Source organism: Acinonyx jubatus, chromosome A3 (genome assembly GCF_027475565.1).
Source record: "Acinonyx jubatus isolate Ajub_Pintada_27869175 chromosome A3, VMU_Ajub_asm_v1.0, whole genome shotgun sequence".
In the NCBI taxonomy this organism is placed as follows: domain Eukaryota; kingdom Metazoa; phylum Chordata; class Mammalia; order Carnivora; family Felidae; genus Acinonyx; species Acinonyx jubatus.
Genome location: NC_069388.1, coordinates 71,180,138 through 71,199,401, shown reverse-complemented (window position 1 = coordinate 71,199,401; position 19,264 = coordinate 71,180,138). Strand labels below are relative to the sequence as shown.

The following is a 19,264-nucleotide window of genomic DNA, read 5'->3' as shown; positions in this document are numbered from 1 at the left end:
GCATAGTCTTAGAATCCCATTGTTCAGGTAAATGGCTGCTAGATGTGAAAACCAGTTTTCTGTGCATTGTATTAGAGACTGACAAAACATAAAATCTTAGGTGACTTGATTGTCCTAGGTATAAAGTAAATGATATACCTAATGGTATCTTCATCGTACTTTTTGGCCTTTGGCAGTGTAGGGTTACTAAATATCTTGTATTTATTATAAATTTTACTGTTTCAAAGGATGGGTAAAAGCTCCCTTGAGAGTAATGAAGGGTAAATTTCTTTAGAGCAATTTGAATTTTGGGCAGTTTTGTTAGGTACCAAGGTTGCTGAATTAATCTTCAAATGGAACCTCTCTATTTTGCTGTTGGAACCTTTAGTTAATGACTTAATAGAAATATGTGTGGTATAGTTTATACTCCTAGTTCTACCTTTATAGATGTGGAAGTTGGATTATATCTTTGCAGGGTCACACAGGAATGTTGGACATTTGCCTTTAATCCTCAAATCGTCATTAATTTCTCCTTTTGCAGTCCACTCTTTATAATCTTTTAGGTCTAACCAGCTATCACAGGATGCAAAAAACTAACATCTATAAAAACAGGGTTACTCAAGGTAGAGGAGTCACCATTTTTCATCTGAGATATTTCTTCTTTACTTTGTGCCCCCTTTCCTCTGATAGATCTGTTAAGTCATTCTTAGTTAAACCATTCTTAGGATCTCAGCTTTTACTAACTTCTCAGTCAAAGAAAACTTCATATTTAAGTTGAGACCATTTTCATTAATATGTGAAAGGATGTGTTGTTCTGCGATGAGGGGCAGGGCTAGCTAACCTCTCTTGGCACCTCCAGGAAACTACCCAGCTCTGCTGGGGGAGCTGCACACAGGAAAGGAAACAGTTACTACTCCACGGTGAGTAACCCTGTTTTCTCCTTATTTCACCTTCTGACTGTTTTCATTGATTTTTAAAAGCTTGTGTGTCAGACGTGGAAATAGCTCTTTTGCTCAGAGTTAATTTTAAACCTAGCAACCTTTAATTCCCATGGTAGAGTAAGAGCCAGCTTTTCATTTGTGTTCATAGCTATTACTGATGCCTAGGACTGAAATGGACAACAGAACACAGAAATGGGCCAATTGTTTCTTGTGAAACACTTGTAACCTTGAAAGGGAAAAAAAATCTTTGTGTATTAGTGGCTTGGTTTTTATACTTTTTATGTTTGCTTTCATGATGGGGGGGATTGTTGGGAAGAGTAGGCTGTTCTTTCACCTACAGAAAAAAATTGTTTGTACTTGTTTCATGACAGTTCACCTAGCCTTCGTTTGCATATCTGATAAGCATTGTATATTTTGTTTTTCTTTTATTAGTCATTTCTTCCTTTTTCACCACCCTCTCTCCCACCAGTGATTGTTTTCATAGTTCTACTCTAATCCGATCTGGAGAAGATTGCCATCTAGTGGTACAAATAACATGGCTGTTGAAAATTTCTAGGTTTTTTTTTTTTTTCTTTTTTAGTGGCACAAATATTGAACGCATTTTCTTATAAATGAGGTGGTGACCTTGTGCTGTCTAGTGCTTTGAAGCTGATTTAACTTTATTATTGTTGTGTAAATGGTATTATTTATAATATGTTGTGTTGGAATTTTTGTCAGACTTTTATTTGGTTCTTGAAGTCAAATTATGATTGTTTGTAAAATGCACCAAGAAGAAAAGAATGAATTTCATGTGGGTTGGGGTAGTGATGGTATTTGATTTAAATTATACATATTGCTACTATAGCTTTAAATCAGAACGCACATCTGTAAGTGCTATTGTCACTTTAAATATGCTCCTCCTCTAAGATTGTGTAAGTAACTAAAAATGGCAAGAGCAGTTTTCAGTGTCAAAGTACAGGGCAGTACATATATACTTAGTGTGGCCACAAAAAGATACAATCACAGCATTACTTGGGTAGTGGATAGAGATTTCTTTTAGGTAATTATTCTTCTAAAGACCAGAGGAAATATTTTGTATAAATATGTATTTACACTTCTGAGAAACATTTAGTGTAAAACCTGTCAATCCAATCAGAGTTTAATTAATTTGTTAGAGAAGAAGAGATCTATTAAAACAGAATCTTAGGTAAAGAAAGGTAAAAGGAATTTGTGATGGATCAGAACAAATAAAGCTGAAATACATGTCTGACCAGATGCCTTTTGTACACTTAAGATAGGAAAGATGTGTTTTAATTCAGGTTTCAAAAGTAAAAGCCTAAGCTGATTTTATTTAAATGTACTTCTTAATATTTCAAAATTCCGTACAGGTTGAGATATTTTAAAACACTTGTAATCAGTGATAATATTTCTTCAGATTTTCTAGTAGGGTAACAGTTCAGAATGACACAGGAATTTTAAAGGTTAGCATCAGGGCTCTTACATGAGACTTGTTTTTGAATGTGATTATACTGCCGTTACTAGAGTCAGAAATGCATACAAGCAAAACATTGCAAATTCCCAACTGATAGTCTTTTTTTTTGTTTGTTTGTTTGTTTGTTTGTTTGTTTGATAGTTAGGGTTATTGCTTTTTTATGTTCTTTGTGAGAAGAATTTTATGACTAGTTAAAATGCATGCTTGGTTCAATATTATTTGGTATTAGGTACAGACAGGTAAGGTACAAGAGCATTCTTACTTTACAAAGCTACTGATGTTTATATAGCAGCAGTGAGGAGACATCAGCTCTCATGTGATTGCTTATGGCAAACATTTCCTGTGCTGTAACAGGAAAGGAAGGATGGGGGGATGGGGGATGGTCTTATGTTTTATGCTTGTTGCCTGAGCACAGTCTTTTTCTCTTTGGTGGTGAAATCTAATTTCAGTAGAGATGTTGGACTCCTTCATTGTAAAGGAATCTGATTTTAGTTTTAACTGACTGGATTTTGGATACATATATATTATTTAATCATACACAATTTTACAGAATGTTCCAGTTTGCAAGATGTTGCCAAAGGTTGAAGCTTTATAGGATGAAAACACAAATTTTATGAATCTGAATTTGAACTTGAGTCTCTGAAAAGCAAATTCGTATTTTATGTTATAAGATATAACCATTCTGGGGTGCCTGGGTGGCTCACTCAGTTGAGCGTCTGACTCCTGATATTGGTTCAGGTCACGATTTCATGGTTCGTGAGTACAAGCCCCACACTGCTCTCTGCGCTGACAGTGTGGAGCCTGCTGAAAATTCTCTCCCTCTGCTTCCCCACTTGCGCTAGTGCGCACTCTCTCCCCCTCTCTCAAAAATAAACGTTAAAAAAAACAAAAGACAAATTTAAAAAGTATATAATCGTGATTTATTAGGCTTGATTTGAAACACAAACAGTATTGCTAGTGAGGAACATAGTAAAATAATTAGCAGTTTATTAATCTTAATATTATTGCCCACTTAGACAAATCCCAGAATTCATAACTACCAAATATTAAGATAGAGATAACTTGCTTAATTCAAGTTTAAAAAAATACAATATAGACAGGAGTATGTTGATTTAAGATTAGTTTTTTCTTCATGACAAGTGATGTGTAGTTCATGAATGAGGAGTAATCACTATAAGATTTCTGTTTATTACTAATTAGCTTTGTATTGGATATGCTTACCCCATGTTCCCTTGGCATTTGTGCCTATGCTCTTCCTCTTAGAAAGTATTATCTTTTTGTTTATAAAAAGTCATTGAATTGATACGTATTTTGAAATAAAATGTTGAAAATATTTTTCATTGAAGAAAATTTAGATTTCAGATATAAAGATTTATATTCCCTAGTAAAATCTGTTCTCACATACCTTAACAGTGGCTTTTAATTGTTTGATGAGTTTAAGTAGCTAGGTCTGGTTCTGGTAACATAATTCTTTGTGGCAGGTCTTTATTTAGGAAACACAGTGTTTTTATATCTGATCGTTTTTCAAAAGAAGTAGTGGCATTTTACTGCAGGTGTTAGGAGAGATCAGTGTGGGTAGTTTTAAGGGGAAGGGTAATGATTATTTAAAGAAGCTTGTCAGCTGTATATTCTTTAGTAAAACTTGAGTTTTTGGTGTCTAGTTTTAACCTTTATTATACCATTATAAAGCCTACTTTTCTTTGGATAAATGTATAAATGTTTATCATCAGATTTAAGCTTTTACACTTGAATATTAAATGTTGTTATGTTTATTTGGGTGGTGAATTTTCCCCCATAAAGTCATTAATTTAATTAACATTTTCTTTAAGATGAATTAATATTGTCCTTACTGAAACAGATAGCATTAATCTTCAGAAGGATAGAGTAAAGAGTTGAAGTATTGAAGATGAGAAATGTGTTTATTAAAAAAGCATCATCTTTGTTTTGATTTAAACATTCTAGCAATGACACTTTTCCCTTTCATCCTTCTGATTGGTATTATTAATAAATGCAAGCACTCTTGTTTTTATACAGGGTACCAAGTATGGTGTCCTTGGAAGAGACAAAGTTGTATACTGGACTTGAATACGGTATGTAAATTCTGATCTGAATAAATTTTATGGGGAGAATTTTGGTCAGTTACTCTATAATAATTAACATGGAATAATTTGTAGTTAGGATTTTCCTAGTCTCTTTTCCATATAAAATGAATATTAGTTAACTATAATAACTGTCTTTGCTTTTCCTAGAGAAACTGGAAATTTATTTATACAAGAAAAGTCAATAAAAGATAAACGTTTGGATGCTTTCTTATTTATTTGTGAGAGGGAGTGGGGAAGGGCCAGAGGGAGAGGGAGAAAGAATCCCAACCAGGTTCTGTGCTGTCAGGACAGAGCCCAACACAGGGCTCAGTCCCGTGAACCATGAGATTATGACCTGAGCCAAAGTCAAGAGTTGAATGCTTAACTGACTGAGCCACCCAGGCTCCCCAATATTTGGATGCTTTCTGTGTGCAAAGGCAGTTTTTCATATCTAGTCGTGCATTTATGTTGAGAATTGATTTAGAACTGATACTTTATATTTGATGTGAATGTAGGAATAGTACAACCTTTATTCTAATGATCTTTGTGTCTTCCTGTCATAGTGAATTAAATTTCATATAAGTATGTAAAACATGTTAATTTAATGTTCTGAATCTAACATTAATAGAAATTTAGCACATTTCCTTATTGCTGGATTAACAGTGGAATTAATTGCTAAGGTGTGATTTTTGTTTGCTTGATTTGGGTTACCCCTAACCAATTAGAGAATCCTACGCATTTATGATCACTACTTAGTGTCTAGAGCCTTTGAAATATTGGCAAATTGGTTTTTTTCTCCCTCCTCCTTTACTGCCCAATAAAGTTTTATAAGCAGGTCTTTGTAAATGTGAAGGTTTTAAAAGTTACTCTGGATCATGCCTAGACACTAATCCAACTGTGATAAAAGGCAGACCCATTTGGTTTTTTTCCTTGATACATTATTTATTCTTGACATAAACTTGATAGAAGCTTCAACATTCTGGGGAGCATTTGGTGTGTCTAAAATGCCTTGTCTCATTTTCTAAAAAATAGATCTATCCAGAGAGAACCACCGAGAAGCAATTGCTAGGGTCATAAGGAAACTTCTCAGTAAGTACATGTATGCTTTTAACTTATTTTTACTAATAAATATTTAGGCATTTTGTAGCATATGTGCTTTTACTTTATTTAAATTCTAAAGAGAATATAAGGTAGTATTTTTTTCTTAACTAATAGATTCCTAACTGATATATCAGTATTCTTGTAGTAATTCCAAATATTTTAAACAAAATCCTTCTTCTTTTATTATAGACCACATACTGAACAATTCAGAGGATGATACCAAGTCTTTGTTTCTTATCATAAAGGTACAGTTATCCTTTAGTAGGTGCATGATTATTAATGTGACTAGGTTTGACATGATCACTTGTAAATGTAAAATTTAAAATTCTTTGACACAGGTTATTGGAGACCTTTTGCAGTTCCAAGGATCTCACAAGCATGAATTTGACTCTCGTTGGAAAAGCTTTAACCTAGTAAAGAAATCAATGGAAAATCGGGTCAGTATTTTCACCTACAAACTCTGAATTAATTTTTTAAAATGTGTATAATATTGATGTAGCCACTTGATCTAGCGATTGCTCAACATGCGGATGAAGTTTCCCTATGCGTAAAAATAGTAGATTTTCAAATATTGTATCGTGGTATAATCAGAAGGATTGTAGAAAAATGTTTTCCTGGTATAAACTCTTCTGTGAATTTCCATGAGTCTCTGAACTCTTATTGGGTATTTGGAGTGTGATAACTTGGCAGGCTGCTGTGTAACAACTTGAGGGAATAAAAGATAGGAGGAATTGTCCACAGGCATGAATTTAAAGCATCTCACTTTATGGAGATCTCAGAAAAATATGTCTTATGTTATTTTTGCACTCCAGACCTCAGTACAAGCTTTTCGAGAATTTGGAAGAAAGAATACTTAAGCCAGCCCTTTGACGTTGACAGCAGTGTTCTTCTGTGGGAGACTTTTATTGAATTTGAGTCTAAAAAGGTTGTAGGAATGTGTTACTTAGGCAAAGGTCGCTACGCACATTATTGGAAGGAATGGCATGTAAAATAGGGCAGGGAGGGGCGCCTGGGTGGCTCAGTCGGTTGAGCGTCCGACTTCGGCTCAGGTCATGATCTCACGGTCCCGTCCGTGAGTTCAAGCCCCACGTCAGGCTCTGTGCTGACCGCTCAGAGCCTGGAGCCTGTTTCGGATTCTGTGTCTCCCTCTCTCTCTGACCCTCCCCCGGTCATGCTCTGTCTCTCTCTGTCTCAAAAATAAATAAATGTTAAAAAAATTAAAAAATAAAAAAAAAATAGGGCAGGGAAACAAACAAACATGGCATGCTTTGGAGAACAGTGGCTAGTGAACAGAATGGCATGATGTAACAAGGTCGTTTATAGTTTCATCCCAAGAAAGTGCTTCAATTTTATATTCAGCATTGGGGGAGTCATTAAAATTTCTCAGGTAGATCTGATTTGAATATTGGAAAGACCAGTCTTTGATCAATCAAAATTAAAATGAATTCAATGAACTTTGAAAAGCTCTGTCATCACTGTGAAAAATAAGCAATAGGAAATTAAGACTGTAAGCAGGCAGGACAGTTAAACTATTATAAACAGTCCAGATGGAAAAACACAACCTGAATCAAGTCAGTGGCATTGGGATGCAAATAAGGTGTTTTGAAAAAGAAGAAATTGTGGGGACTTAATGACTAGTGAGAAGAAGGTATGAAAGAGGAGCAATCTTTGAGTTCCAGCCATTTGCCATTAGTGAGCAGGTGGAAGGTAGGGTGGTAGGGGAGAACATAAAAGATAATTCGTAGAAAAATAACGGATACTAATTTCTGTAGTAAACATACACAATTAACCTGGAAAGGCTATGTATAAATGTAACAGGGTCAAGCAATTTTCTTAGTATTCTGATTTTATACTTTTCAGTATTTGACTGAATAAGGACCAGCCTAGTTCCTTTCCCACGCATGGATCCGTTAATAAACTACCAGAGAAAAACACAGTGTTGGATGACCCATTTAAAGGGGATATTTCTTCAAAAGGGGCGGGGGGCGGGGTAATATTTCTCCTATTAGCCATAAAATTAACTGAAATAGTATCTTTGAATATAAGCCTGATCACTTAGAATAAATGAAATTCCTCTATTACCCACCAGCCACCATGGACCTTTACTGCACTAATTTTTCTATAAAGGATTCAGGGGAAGCCACTGGTGTGGAACTTCCAGACAATGTTGAAGTGTCTTCTACTTTGTTTTTTAGCTCCATGGGAAAAAACAACATATCAGAGCACTGTTGATTGACAGAGTAATGTTGCAGCATGAGGTAAATCTCTTTAAAATCATGACGACTTTTTTAAATGACAGTTTTCCAGATGAATGACATTATTTGTGTTACTTCGTAGTTAAATGAACTTTTTACTTTTTAGTAAAAAACTTTGGGGTTTGATTTTACACTGTTTAATTTTCATAGCTACGAACACTGACTGTTGAGGGTTGTGAATATAAAAGGATACATCAAGATATGATCAGAGATCTACTTCGTTTATCTACAAGTTCATACAGTCAGGTAAAGCCAGTCAACTCGACCTCCCCCTCCCATTTTATTACAGGGCAATCTGAATATCCCCATTTCAAATCCAAGGAGGTTTAAGTAATTTATTGGCATAGAAAACACCTTTCAAATTGCAAATATTCTCAAGCTAATTTTAGTAGTCTTTTTAAAATAATGTTGATTTTTACGGTTTGTTATTGCTTCTCAAATTTCTTTAAAAATGTAAAGTTAGTAGATTGTGTAATGTTGCTCCCACTTAATCAGATCACATGATGAAGGCCAGTCTGGGAAGGTGGTATAATTCCTCCTAGGTGTTATGCTTGGGTTTCAGCAACCTGCTGCCATCTGAATTATGGGGTCCATCCTTTCAGGTAGCATAGGACCAAGAGATTATCTCTAAGCAGAGACAACTGGAAAAACCAAAATTCATGAACAGCTAATTACTCTGTCTTTATAAAATAATATAAATTAGGAAACTAGTCTCTAACTCAAAGATTATACCTCAAGTAATGTTTAAAAGAGTTTGAAATATGTACATTGTGTCACTTTTACTATAGTTATTATTTGTTACTATTTGGTTTGTGGGTTATAAACTTATACTGAATCTTCTGTTTGGGTTCAAGAAAGTCTTTATGTTTCTCTGTGTAGACAGGAGAGAAAATCTTAACTCTTCTCATCAAAAGTAAGTCAGAAGAGAAAGTTGACTAGTCCGCTGATTATGTTAAGGAATAAGCACATATCAGCTCTATTCAGTCTCCTTTATCAAAAATATCTGAACCTGTGTAACCTAAACCATGGATGTGGTTGGTGGTAATATGCATTCCTTTTAGTAAAAAGATAGTCCTTTACTTGTTTTTGCTAAGGTATGTGCTTGGATGTATTTTTCTGTTACTACACCAATATTTAAGTTATTTTTGATAATTCATTTAGAAACATTTTGTAGTTTGTCTACCATTTAATAAACATCCTCTGTACTTTCTTCAGGTCAGAAATAAGGCTCAGCAAACGTTTTTTGCTGCCTTGGGCGCATATAACTTCTGTTGTAGAGATATCATTCCCTTGGTTTTGGAGTTCTTACGGCCCGATAGACAAGATGTCACACAACAGCAATTCAAGGTATAAGGTTTTCTGTTTTACTTTATCCTGAAAATTTTCAGATATACAGAAAGTTGAAAGAATTATACAGTAAACATCCATATATCCACCACTCAGATTCTGTATTTAACATTTTGCTGTGTTTGCCTTATCACATATCTGTCTCTATATCCATCCTTTTTTTTTTATGTCAAAGTAAATTGAAGACATCCATACCCTTCACCTTTAAACATACAGTTGTTTTTTCTCCCTAATAGTTGACTTACCTATGTTATGATTGTCGTTATGATGGAGAAAATGCAGGCTGCTATTTGAGTTGGGCACCAGTGGTAAATAGCCTGGCTGGCCTGTAGGAGAGGCAGGTGAAAGACCAAAAGGTGTAGGGTAATGAGACCAGCGTGTTGGAAGGCCTGAGACCAGAAGAAACATAGTGAGTTTGAGTAACTGAGTCAAAGCTCGTATGATTGGAGCAGAGGGGGAAGGGAACGACATAAGATAAGGAAAACAGTATATCCCACAGGAGTACAATAGAGTATAGATGAAATATAATGATTGCTTATACTGTAAGAAGTAGGTTGATTGAACATGATTTAGGAGAGAGAATTGATAAGACTTGGTGGTTGAATATGAAGGTAGTGAACTGAAAGGAGGTATCATAATTATACAGGTTCTAAATTGTACAGCTGGTTATTGGGTCATCAGAGAGAGAACAGGAAGACTAGATGATGAATTTGTTTGAACAAGTTATATTTGAAGCATTTGCTGTAAACTAAGAGTCATTATCAAATAGGCAGGCAGACCTCATTTCTCCACAACACACCATTTCAGCATGTGTTGATGACAGTGAAACCTTTGGGCACGGGTAAGAGAGCCAAGGAGGAGAGTGAGAAGAGAAGAGGACCAGGGTAACAAGTATTGAGAAAACTCCATTAGAACCCCAAGAAGAAGAGGTAACCAAGGAGGGAAAGATCCGAAAGATGCTAAGAAGCGAGAGGTTACAGAAGCCACGGGGAGATCTTTCCCTGAGAGAAGAGAGACTCAGCAGATCATTTGCTTTCCGGAGGGAGTTAAGATTACAACTTTACGTGTTCCTTGATGTTGGCTTATAATACCAGTCAACAAACCATAGCTTGGGCTCAGTTGGTTGCTTTGATAAGTAAAGTTGCATTGGAACACAGTCATGTCATGTCTGTGGCTGCTTTCACACTACAATGGCATAGTTGTGACAGAGACCATATGGCCAACTATTTACTGTTAACCCTTTAGAGAAAAAGTTTGCTGACCTCTGATGTAGATGTAGCATTCAGGAGTACTGTGGAATGTCTAACTCGTAGAGTGGTACATTGTCCACCATGTTGGGAGCAGCTTAAAGGGACAAAATCAGGTAGATCAAGTAAGACCAAAAGTGAAAAATGTCTATTAGGTCAGTAAAACCAAATTACCAGTGACCTATGAGAACCTGTAAAGAGGAGTAGAGCACATGGTAGGTAATAAGCCAGATCAGAATGGAGTTAGGATGAATGTTCAGAAAATAACATAGTAGCTCTTTTCATGAAAATGGGGTATCTTTGAAAAGGGTACCCCGTGTCATCAGAATCATTCTGATTAATTCAGCGTCTACGAGTAAAAAGTACACAGTATAATAAAGTAACCTAGTTTTTATATACTTAACATACATCACAACCAGATTTTAGAAATTATTCCAGACATGCCCTAAAATGCTAAGAGTGGCATATTTTATGGTCTCCGTGACATAATTGTAGTAGAAGAGAATTGGAACGGAAGCTCTATCTTTAAAAACAACAGCTTTACATTTCTGTGTTATCTTACTAATAGCTATTCTTTGAGCTAATCCTCTAGTAGATGATTTAGGGAAAATATTACTGAATGCGAATTAAAGGTTAAGTTCAGGTTTCTAAAAGTAACATGTTAAGTGTGTGAACCTATTTTACCAACCAGTAGCAGACACTTAAATAGTAGTAAGTTTAAAAACAACTCATAGGTGAATTGGCTACAGCTAAACGGTGCTCTTACTTCCCATATTAATTATTTTTTCCTGCAGGGTGCCTTGTATTGTCTCCTTGGAAATCACAGTGGTGTATGTTTGGCAAACCTTCATGATTGGGACTGTATTGTACAGACGTGGCCAGCAATTGTTTCTTCTGGGCTTAGCAAAGCGATGTCCCTGGAAAAACCATCAATAGTGAGACTATTTGATGATCTTGCAGAAAAGATTCATCGGCAATATGAAACAATTGGCTTGGACTTCTCAGTAAGCAAAAACCATTTTTTTAATTCAGATTAACATTTGCTTTCTGTTTCCTTTTTGTACTCAGTAATCATTATGGTAGGTAGCAGGGTGGAGTGTGAATTTGGAGCCTGGCCAGGAGATAGGTAGGAGGTTTTTCTTCCAAGAGGCAACAAAAGGTTATTACACTGTTGCATTTACCATTATTCTTTGTATATGCGTGGGCTCGTTTTTTCAGAGTTGATTATATTTTAGAAGGTCACTCTTAATAGTCAAAGTCACATAAGTTTGATCAGAGGGTTCATCATTTATAGTGATGAATATTAAAATTGGATGATTTGACACATGAGGAAGGCTATCAATTTCAGTGGTGCTCATATGGAGAGATATAGCAGGTGCATATGTATACACCCATCATAACTGAGGATGGATAAAAGTGGTGTGAGTGCAGATGAATTGCCTTCTTCTCTAAAGTAATTGTGTTTGACATCCATCCTTTGGTTTGAAAACCACTGCTCTAAACATATTCCTTTTCTGTAAAACATAGTCTTGTTATTTGCAGCTGTCATTAGATTATGTGTTTTTTGGTTTTTTTTTTTAAGATTTTATTTTTTTAAGTAATCTCTGCACCCAGCGTGGGCTCAAACTCAAAACACTGAGATCAAGAGTTGTGTGCTCTACTGGTTAAGCCAGCTAGGCTCCCCAGCTTATGCTTTCTTTAAAAAAAGTTTTGGGTTGTTTTTTTTTTTTAATACATAATTTACATAACAAAAAATATACCGTTTTAACTTAACACAATAGCATACTGTATATTCACAATAGTATATTCTCAGGGCTCTGCAACCATCACTACTCTCATTTCAGAACACTGTCATCACTCAGAAAGAAACCCTGTACCCAGGAGCAGTCACTGCTCTTCCCCCAGCATTCCTAGTCCCTGGAGATCACTAATAAGGAGTCCCTGGAGATCATTTATATGGAAATGGAATCATACGATAGGTGGCCTTTCGTATCTGGCTTCTCTCTCTGAGCATAACGTTGTCAAGATTTGTCCATGTTGTAGCATGTATCAGTACCTCACTTTTCCCCCTCGCTTTTCTTTTTTGTAAGATCCCGAAGTCCTGTGTTGAAATAGCAGAATTACTTCAACAATCAAAAAACCCCTCTTCCAACCAGATAATGCTTAGTTCAGAAGAAATTAAAGAAGGACTTAAACGCCAACAAGAAAAGAATGCTGATGCCCTGAGGTAATTATGAATGCCCATTTTATCCAGATAGATGGCATTAAAGACAGCTGGTTTTAAGTATTTCTGAAATATAGATGCACCATGAATACCTCATGAAATTTACCCATTGATTCTAAAAAAATACAAACTGTTAGGAAATAATTATTGTGAAGGTCCCTGTGTTACTTTTAGCTATAGAAGTGGAAAACACCATCTTAAAATTATCTCAAAAGACTGGTTTTAGATTTCTGGAACCGAAGCAGTTCAGTGCTTCAGTGATAGCATTCAGGCGGGAGCCTTTCTAGCTTGATTTTTGTCTTTGCCTTATGGTTATGCATATTAATTTTTTTCTAACATGCCTACGTAAGAATAAACTATTATAGCCTACCTTGTGTATACCTAGAGTGCCATATAGGTAGACCACTTCTAACATTGATTACTACTCACAGGTTTACTTTTGAATATCTGTTGGGAACAGTTGTACCTAGAGCTTCACGTTGTTTTCTCTCTGCTGTTCGTGGTCTTTTCCCACCATCTCTCTTCACCCATCTGCTTTCATTCTGGCTTGAGTCTCACCACACCTTTTATAGTCTGGTGATAGCCTGTAAGAGAATGGTGAATTTGGCTAGAATTTGAATTTATGTTACATTATTTGATGATCGTCTTAGTGCTGTATTAAAACAATACATCACCTGAATTTTTTTTTTTTATTTTTTTTAAGGAACTATGAAAATTTGGTAAACACTTTATTAGATGGTGTGGAGCAAAGAAATCTGTAAGTGCAAAATTTTTTTTTTTTAATGTTTAATTTTGAGAGAGAGAGAGAGAGACAGAGTGCGCAAAGGCAGGAAGGAGCAGACAGAGAGGGAGACACAGAATCTAAAGCAGGCTGCAGGCTCCGAGCTGTCAGCACAGAGCTCGATGCAGGGTTCGAACCCACGAAACCATGAGATCATGACCTGAGCCGAAGTTGGACGCTTAACCGACTGAGCCACCCAGGCACCCGCCAGGTTTTTTTTTAATGTTTATTTATTTTAGAATGAGCACGCGCTTGTGAGGGGGGCAGGGGCAGAGAGAGGAAGACAGAATCCCAAGCAGGCTCTGAGCTGTCAGCACAGAACCCAATGCAGGGCTTGAACTCATGAACCAGTGAGATCATGATTGAGCCAAAATCAGGGGTCAGATGCACTGAGCCACCTAGGTGCCTACAAAATTTCTTCTTCTTTTTTTTTTTTTTTTTTTTAAAGTTCTCAAAGCTTTTACCTTAAATACTGTAGGAGGTTTCTTCCCTGAAAGCAGTGAATGACTGTGTCAGAAAAAATTACAGTCTGATTCATGAATTGAAAGAAAAGTAACAGGTGAACTTTGGGGCTAGTGATAGGAGTGGTGTTCATCACTATACTTATTTTAATTCTTAGGATACTTAAAATTGCAAGGTTTCAAATACAGTTTAAAAATGGTTTTAGGAGTGATATGTTTTGTGATTTTTTTTTTCTCTCTTCTTTTTAGGCCTTGGAAATTTGAACATATAGGCATTGGGCTTCTGTCTCTACTCTTGAGAGATGACCGAGTGTTACCTCTTCGTGCCATACGTTTTTTTGTTGAGAATCTCAACCATGATGCGATTGTAGTCCGAAAGGTACTCTATTGTAACTGTAGTCTTGGGTTTGAGAATTTTTACCTCACCTGAAGCTCTTAAAGTCTTCCCAAGACACTTTGCCTTGAAGTGTATTGATTTGAAATTTATCATTGTTGGTTCAGGGATGATAATTATGTAAAAAAAAATTTTTTTTTAACGTTTATTTATTTTTGAGAGAAAGAGACAGAGCATGAGGGGGAGAGAGACAGAGAGAGAGGGAGACACAGAATCAGAAGCAGGCTCCAGGCTCTGAGCTGTCAGCACAGAGCCTGACGCAGGGCTCGAACTCCTGAACCGTGAGATCATGACCTGAGCCGAAGTTGGACATTCAACCGACTGAGCCACACAGGCGCCCCGGGGATGATAATTTTTTATCCAACAAATATATGAGGACATGTTCAGGCAATGTGCATTTCAACACTGGGGATATAGTAGGGAACAAATTTATAGATTCATGAGAAATACTGATTTTGAAAAATTAATGACAGGTATGAAGTCTTACAGGAAGGGAGAGATACCTGAGGATACAACTTTTTGGTTTTATTCACAAAGTATTAGAGGTGGAGTATATAATGGGGCTGACCCAGCCAGGTGCATTAGAGAAAGACCTTCAAGAAGAAATGTCTAGGCTAAGATTTGAAGTATGAGCAGATATTGGTTTAACAAAGAAAGTATGGAAGTTTCCTAGGCAGACTAGCACAGGTGAAAGTAAGAACGTTCAGTGACTCATTCCCACTCACATTTAGCACTCACATGGCTGTGCTGCCAGATGTCAACAGATGAGGCATTTACCTGCTTTTGAAAGAAGCAGAATCCAGCCTCTGCTTTGATCAAGACAGGCAGCTAACTATTCAAGAGATTTTAAAATGTTGATACATGTACCTTACCTATTTCTTTTCTAGATGGCAATCTCAGCTGTGGCTGGTATTCTTAAGCAGCTCAAAAGAACCCACAAAAAGCTGACCATCAATCCTTATGAAATGGGTAAGTACTACCAAATGTAATTAATATGCTCTCTCTCTCAAAATAAATAAATAACCTTTAAAAAATAAAATAGATGGATTCTCAGGCACCTGGCTGCCTCAGTAGGAAGAACATGCGACTCTTGATCTTGGGGTTATGAGTTCGAGCCCCACCTTGGGTGTAAAGATTACTACAAAAAGAAATAAATACATCTTAAAAAAATAGATGGAGTCTATATCTTCATAATAACATGTACCTTTTGCATACTGTCCACAAACATGTTATCTACTTATTTTTCTAACCAACCAAGCAATATACTAGTTATTTATCAAACTGTGTTTCACAGACTTAAAATAACATTAATTACCAAATACCATTATCATTAATGTATCACTATGTTAAGTGTTTCTCTGTGGGTGGTAGGATTAGAGGCAAGGTTAATTTTTTTCTTTATTCCTTACTATATTATCAGATTTTCTGAATAGTAATCTAATGAGAATGGTGCGCAGAAAAAATAATGAATTAACTTGGTTTTGGAAAGAAAGATGTCATTTCTACTCCTCTGGCTACCATATTTTTTTCTATCCCTGAGAGCTTCTGTGACATTCGGACAGCTGTCTTTAGTCCTCTCCCACCCCATCTTTGGGAGGAGAGTGTATTTATGCACCACCATCTTTTTGGGGGAACACTGTAAAGTGGTGTTTACTAAATGTGGGAAAGACTTCCATTACACTCCCTACTACTAACCTTGTTTTATCCTCATTTGACACACGTTTGTAGGTCCCATAGTAAATGAATATTTAATGGTTCCAAAAAATGTGCATGTATAGAAAGAATGTCAAACTACACACGGTAAAATGTTACAATTTGGGGCATCTGGGTGAAGAATATATGGGGATTCTTTGAGCTCTTTAAGCATGAAAATAATTCAAATCTAAAAGGTTTTAACAAAATTAATCCTTTAAATTTTGGTAAAAGGGCTGAAGTATGTATCATACTTAATCCTCTACCTCCCCCATAATTATCCCATTAATGAGTAATGCCTCCTATGTATGTGGTCTTGCCTTGAGCGAAGTTTGATAATCTTGTTATGAAGACAGAGTCACACTAGTACTATTGATTAAAAGTTGAGAATCATTATTGCATGCATTTTTATTCATTTTATTTTATTTTTAAGTTTATCAGATGTAATTGTCTCTTCCTCAAGGTGGATATTCTAAACCTACCCAAATTCTTGCTGGTGATAGGCCTGATAATCATTGGTTGCATTATGATAGCAAAAGTATACCGAGAACCAAAAAAGAATGGGAGTCAAGCTGCTTTGTGGAAAAAACTCACTGGGGATACTACACCTGGCCGCAGTAAGTGGCAGCTTGCCATGTACATCGTTAAACAGCTTGTCTAGGATATAATTTGTTTTATCATTTTGGATGTTTGGAGAGATTCAGAGGCACTTAAAGCAGGTAGAGGTACATGCCACCAAAAACACACAATCTCTTTCTTTTTTCTTCTTCCTTCTTCTTTTTCTTTTGCTCCTACTAATGCTATGTATGCCTCAGTCCTGCCTTTTTCTTTATCTTTCCACTGAAACCCTTAGCCTTCTTAGTCCCACCCTTATGCATCTAAGGAGTTGTTAATAGCTGCTCTAAATTATATTCTTACCAATCACTATTACATATGCCTGAACCAGCCCAGAGAAATACTTATTCTTATTGTTGGCTCCAAGGACTTAATGTCACACAGTGACCAGATAGATTTTTAAGGCCAAGATTGTTAGCGATGTACTTATACCGCCAAACTTAGCATCTGATTTAGAGTTCATTAAAAGTGCCTTCTAATGCTCTCTATGAAGCTCTACTATTTTTTCTATATGTATTACAAAATCAACTCTTACTGTGTAGGAATATGGTTGTTTATGCTGGTGTGGAAGAGCAGCCTAAGCTGGGCAGAAGCAGGGAAGATTTGACAGAGGTGAGCATTCCATTTTCACTGTGTGTAAACACTTACCCAGTTCATATGAATCTTACTTTGGGCTTCTGATTTGTTTTCAAACTGAGTTCAGTGTATTTCAGGATATCACTAGGTAAACACTGGTAAACATGTACTCCCCATTCTGTTAGGGCCTATTGGCAAAAGTCTTTGTATTTAAGGTTACTCTCATGTTACTACCCCCACTTTACCTGGGTACTGCTTTATATAGTTATCTGCATGTTGCTTGTATCAGTTCTGTGTGGTAAGAAGCTTCTTGAGGGCAAAGATAATGCCTGGTTTTTAGGTGGGTTTTTGTTTATTTGTTTGGCTTTTAATTTTTTATTGCATATAAATGCTGGATACTCAGTAATTAGATGTTTGCAGATTTAAGTTGAAACCCCTTTGTTTTCATAAAGCTTATTTCTCCACCATTTTGAAAGTTGGTTAAAGACTTGTAAGTTAATGTGTTTCTCAAGTAAGTTAATGATGTAGCTTTTTTTTTTTTTTTTTTTTTAAAGTAAGCACTGTGTTTAATGTGACGTTTGAACTCATGATCCTGAGATCAAGAGTCCCAGGCTTTACTGACTGAGCCAGGCAGGTGCCCCTAGCTTTTATTTTATAATTCAACAAAGTTTACCTTTTAACTTGTGATGTTTTATAAATAATGGAAATAATTTGTTGGGGTCTGGTTTATAGTTTGGGGGGTTTTCCTAAATTATACACCAGAAGGCACAATAGCTCTGTCTTCATTTCACAAGCAGCCTGATTATGGAATTCAAACTTGAAGGTCTGAAGGAAAAGTAAACTATTACGGATTTAGCATTTCTAGCTGATGATACTATTTTGGTTGTAGAAAGCCTCTATGAGAAGTAAAAACTCTACAACAAAAATAACAGCCTACTGTTGATAATTAAAACTTTACAATTGAATTTTGATGTTTCAGAATCCTGTTTTTAAATAGATCTTAAACCCTGAATGTTGTTTTGTTTTTTTTTTAACTTTATAGGCTGAACAGATTATATTTGATCATTTTTCTGATCCTAAATTTGTTGAACAGTTAATTACTTTTCTATCTTTAGAAGACAGAAAAGGAAAAGATAAGTTTAATCCTCGCCGTTTTTGCCTCTTTAAGGTAAATGTGTTATTTAATATCCTTCTTCATAAAGCTTAGTGACTATCAGTTTGTTGGTTCATAAGTTTTAAAGTCACAGTTGAGTTTGGCCATCTGCCGTCTTCATCTAAAATGGCTCTGGAAGTTACCCCAGTCATATTGATCTTAGTCTAGGAGTTTTTAAGAAAAGCCTTTAATATTTATCTCTAATATTTGTAATTAGCAGCCTAAGGAGAAACCCACAAGACTATATGCATTTGATGTTCATTTGAGTTTTTTGAGGTGTGTGATACTTTTAAGGTCAGAAAGGTTAGTAATTTTGATTTCATTCATTATATTTTAATGTGATATGTAAAGTAACAGTTTTTATTTTAATTTATAGACATTGGTAAAGCATTTCTACACTTGATCTTAGCCAAAAGGCTGAGAAGCGATTGTTAAAGCATTTCTAAAGAGAAGAACACTTGGGGTTTTATAACCACAGTAGTAATGTAAATAAACACAAGCATATTATCATTATAATGGAGTCATTTGAACACTGAAGAACTTTTTGTTGTTGTTGTTTTTATAGGGCATATTCAGAAATTTTGATGATGCGTTTCTGCCAATTCTGAAGCCCCATTTAGAGCGTTTGGTTGCAGATTCACATGAAAGCACCCAGCGATGTGTTGCAGAAATTATAGCTGGTTTAATCAGAGGTTCTAAGCATTGGACATTTGAAAAGGTGATGTATTTGTGCAGCACATTCCCTGTTAAAGCTATAATACCCACTTATGTAGTAGTTCCCAACACAGTAAGTATTAATACTGAAAATATGAAGTGTTCAAATTCCATATTGCTTTTGAGTGTAGATCACAAACTAGTGGTGTAAAGGCAACATTCATTATCTTTTGGAATTTGAATTATTTGCCATCACTAGGAGAAGAACCCTAAAAAAAGATTTCAATTACTC

The 19,264-nt window shown here is 35.8% G+C and overlaps 1 protein-coding gene across 2 annotated transcripts in view; it reads left to right on the top strand.

Annotated features, from left to right (window-relative positions):
• PSME4 (proteasome activator subunit 4) overlaps positions 1 to 19,264 on the top strand; it is a 98,351-nt gene that overhangs the window by 55,789 nt on the left and 23,298 nt on the right. For both annotated transcript variants that reach the window (XM_027072449.2, XM_053200596.1), the window contains 16 exons: positions 4,426 to 4,481; positions 5,505 to 5,561; positions 5,763 to 5,818; positions 5,912 to 6,010; positions 7,769 to 7,831; positions 7,979 to 8,074; positions 9,044 to 9,175; positions 11,217 to 11,426; positions 12,513 to 12,649; positions 13,350 to 13,403; positions 14,138 to 14,267; positions 15,170 to 15,251; positions 16,438 to 16,591; positions 17,132 to 17,201; positions 18,208 to 18,333; positions 18,884 to 19,036. In XM_027072449.2, the coding sequence (XP_026928250.1) occupies positions 4,426 to 4,481; positions 5,505 to 5,561; positions 5,763 to 5,818; positions 5,912 to 6,010; positions 7,769 to 7,831; positions 7,979 to 8,074; positions 9,044 to 9,175; positions 11,217 to 11,426; positions 12,513 to 12,649; positions 13,350 to 13,403; positions 14,138 to 14,267; positions 15,170 to 15,251; positions 16,438 to 16,591; positions 17,132 to 17,201; positions 18,208 to 18,333; positions 18,884 to 19,036 (1,675 nt within the window). The remainder of the gene's footprint in view (positions 1 to 4,425; positions 4,482 to 5,504; positions 5,562 to 5,762; positions 5,819 to 5,911; positions 6,011 to 7,768; positions 7,832 to 7,978; positions 8,075 to 9,043; positions 9,176 to 11,216; positions 11,427 to 12,512; positions 12,650 to 13,349; positions 13,404 to 14,137; positions 14,268 to 15,169; positions 15,252 to 16,437; positions 16,592 to 17,131; positions 17,202 to 18,207; positions 18,334 to 18,883; positions 19,037 to 19,264) is intronic.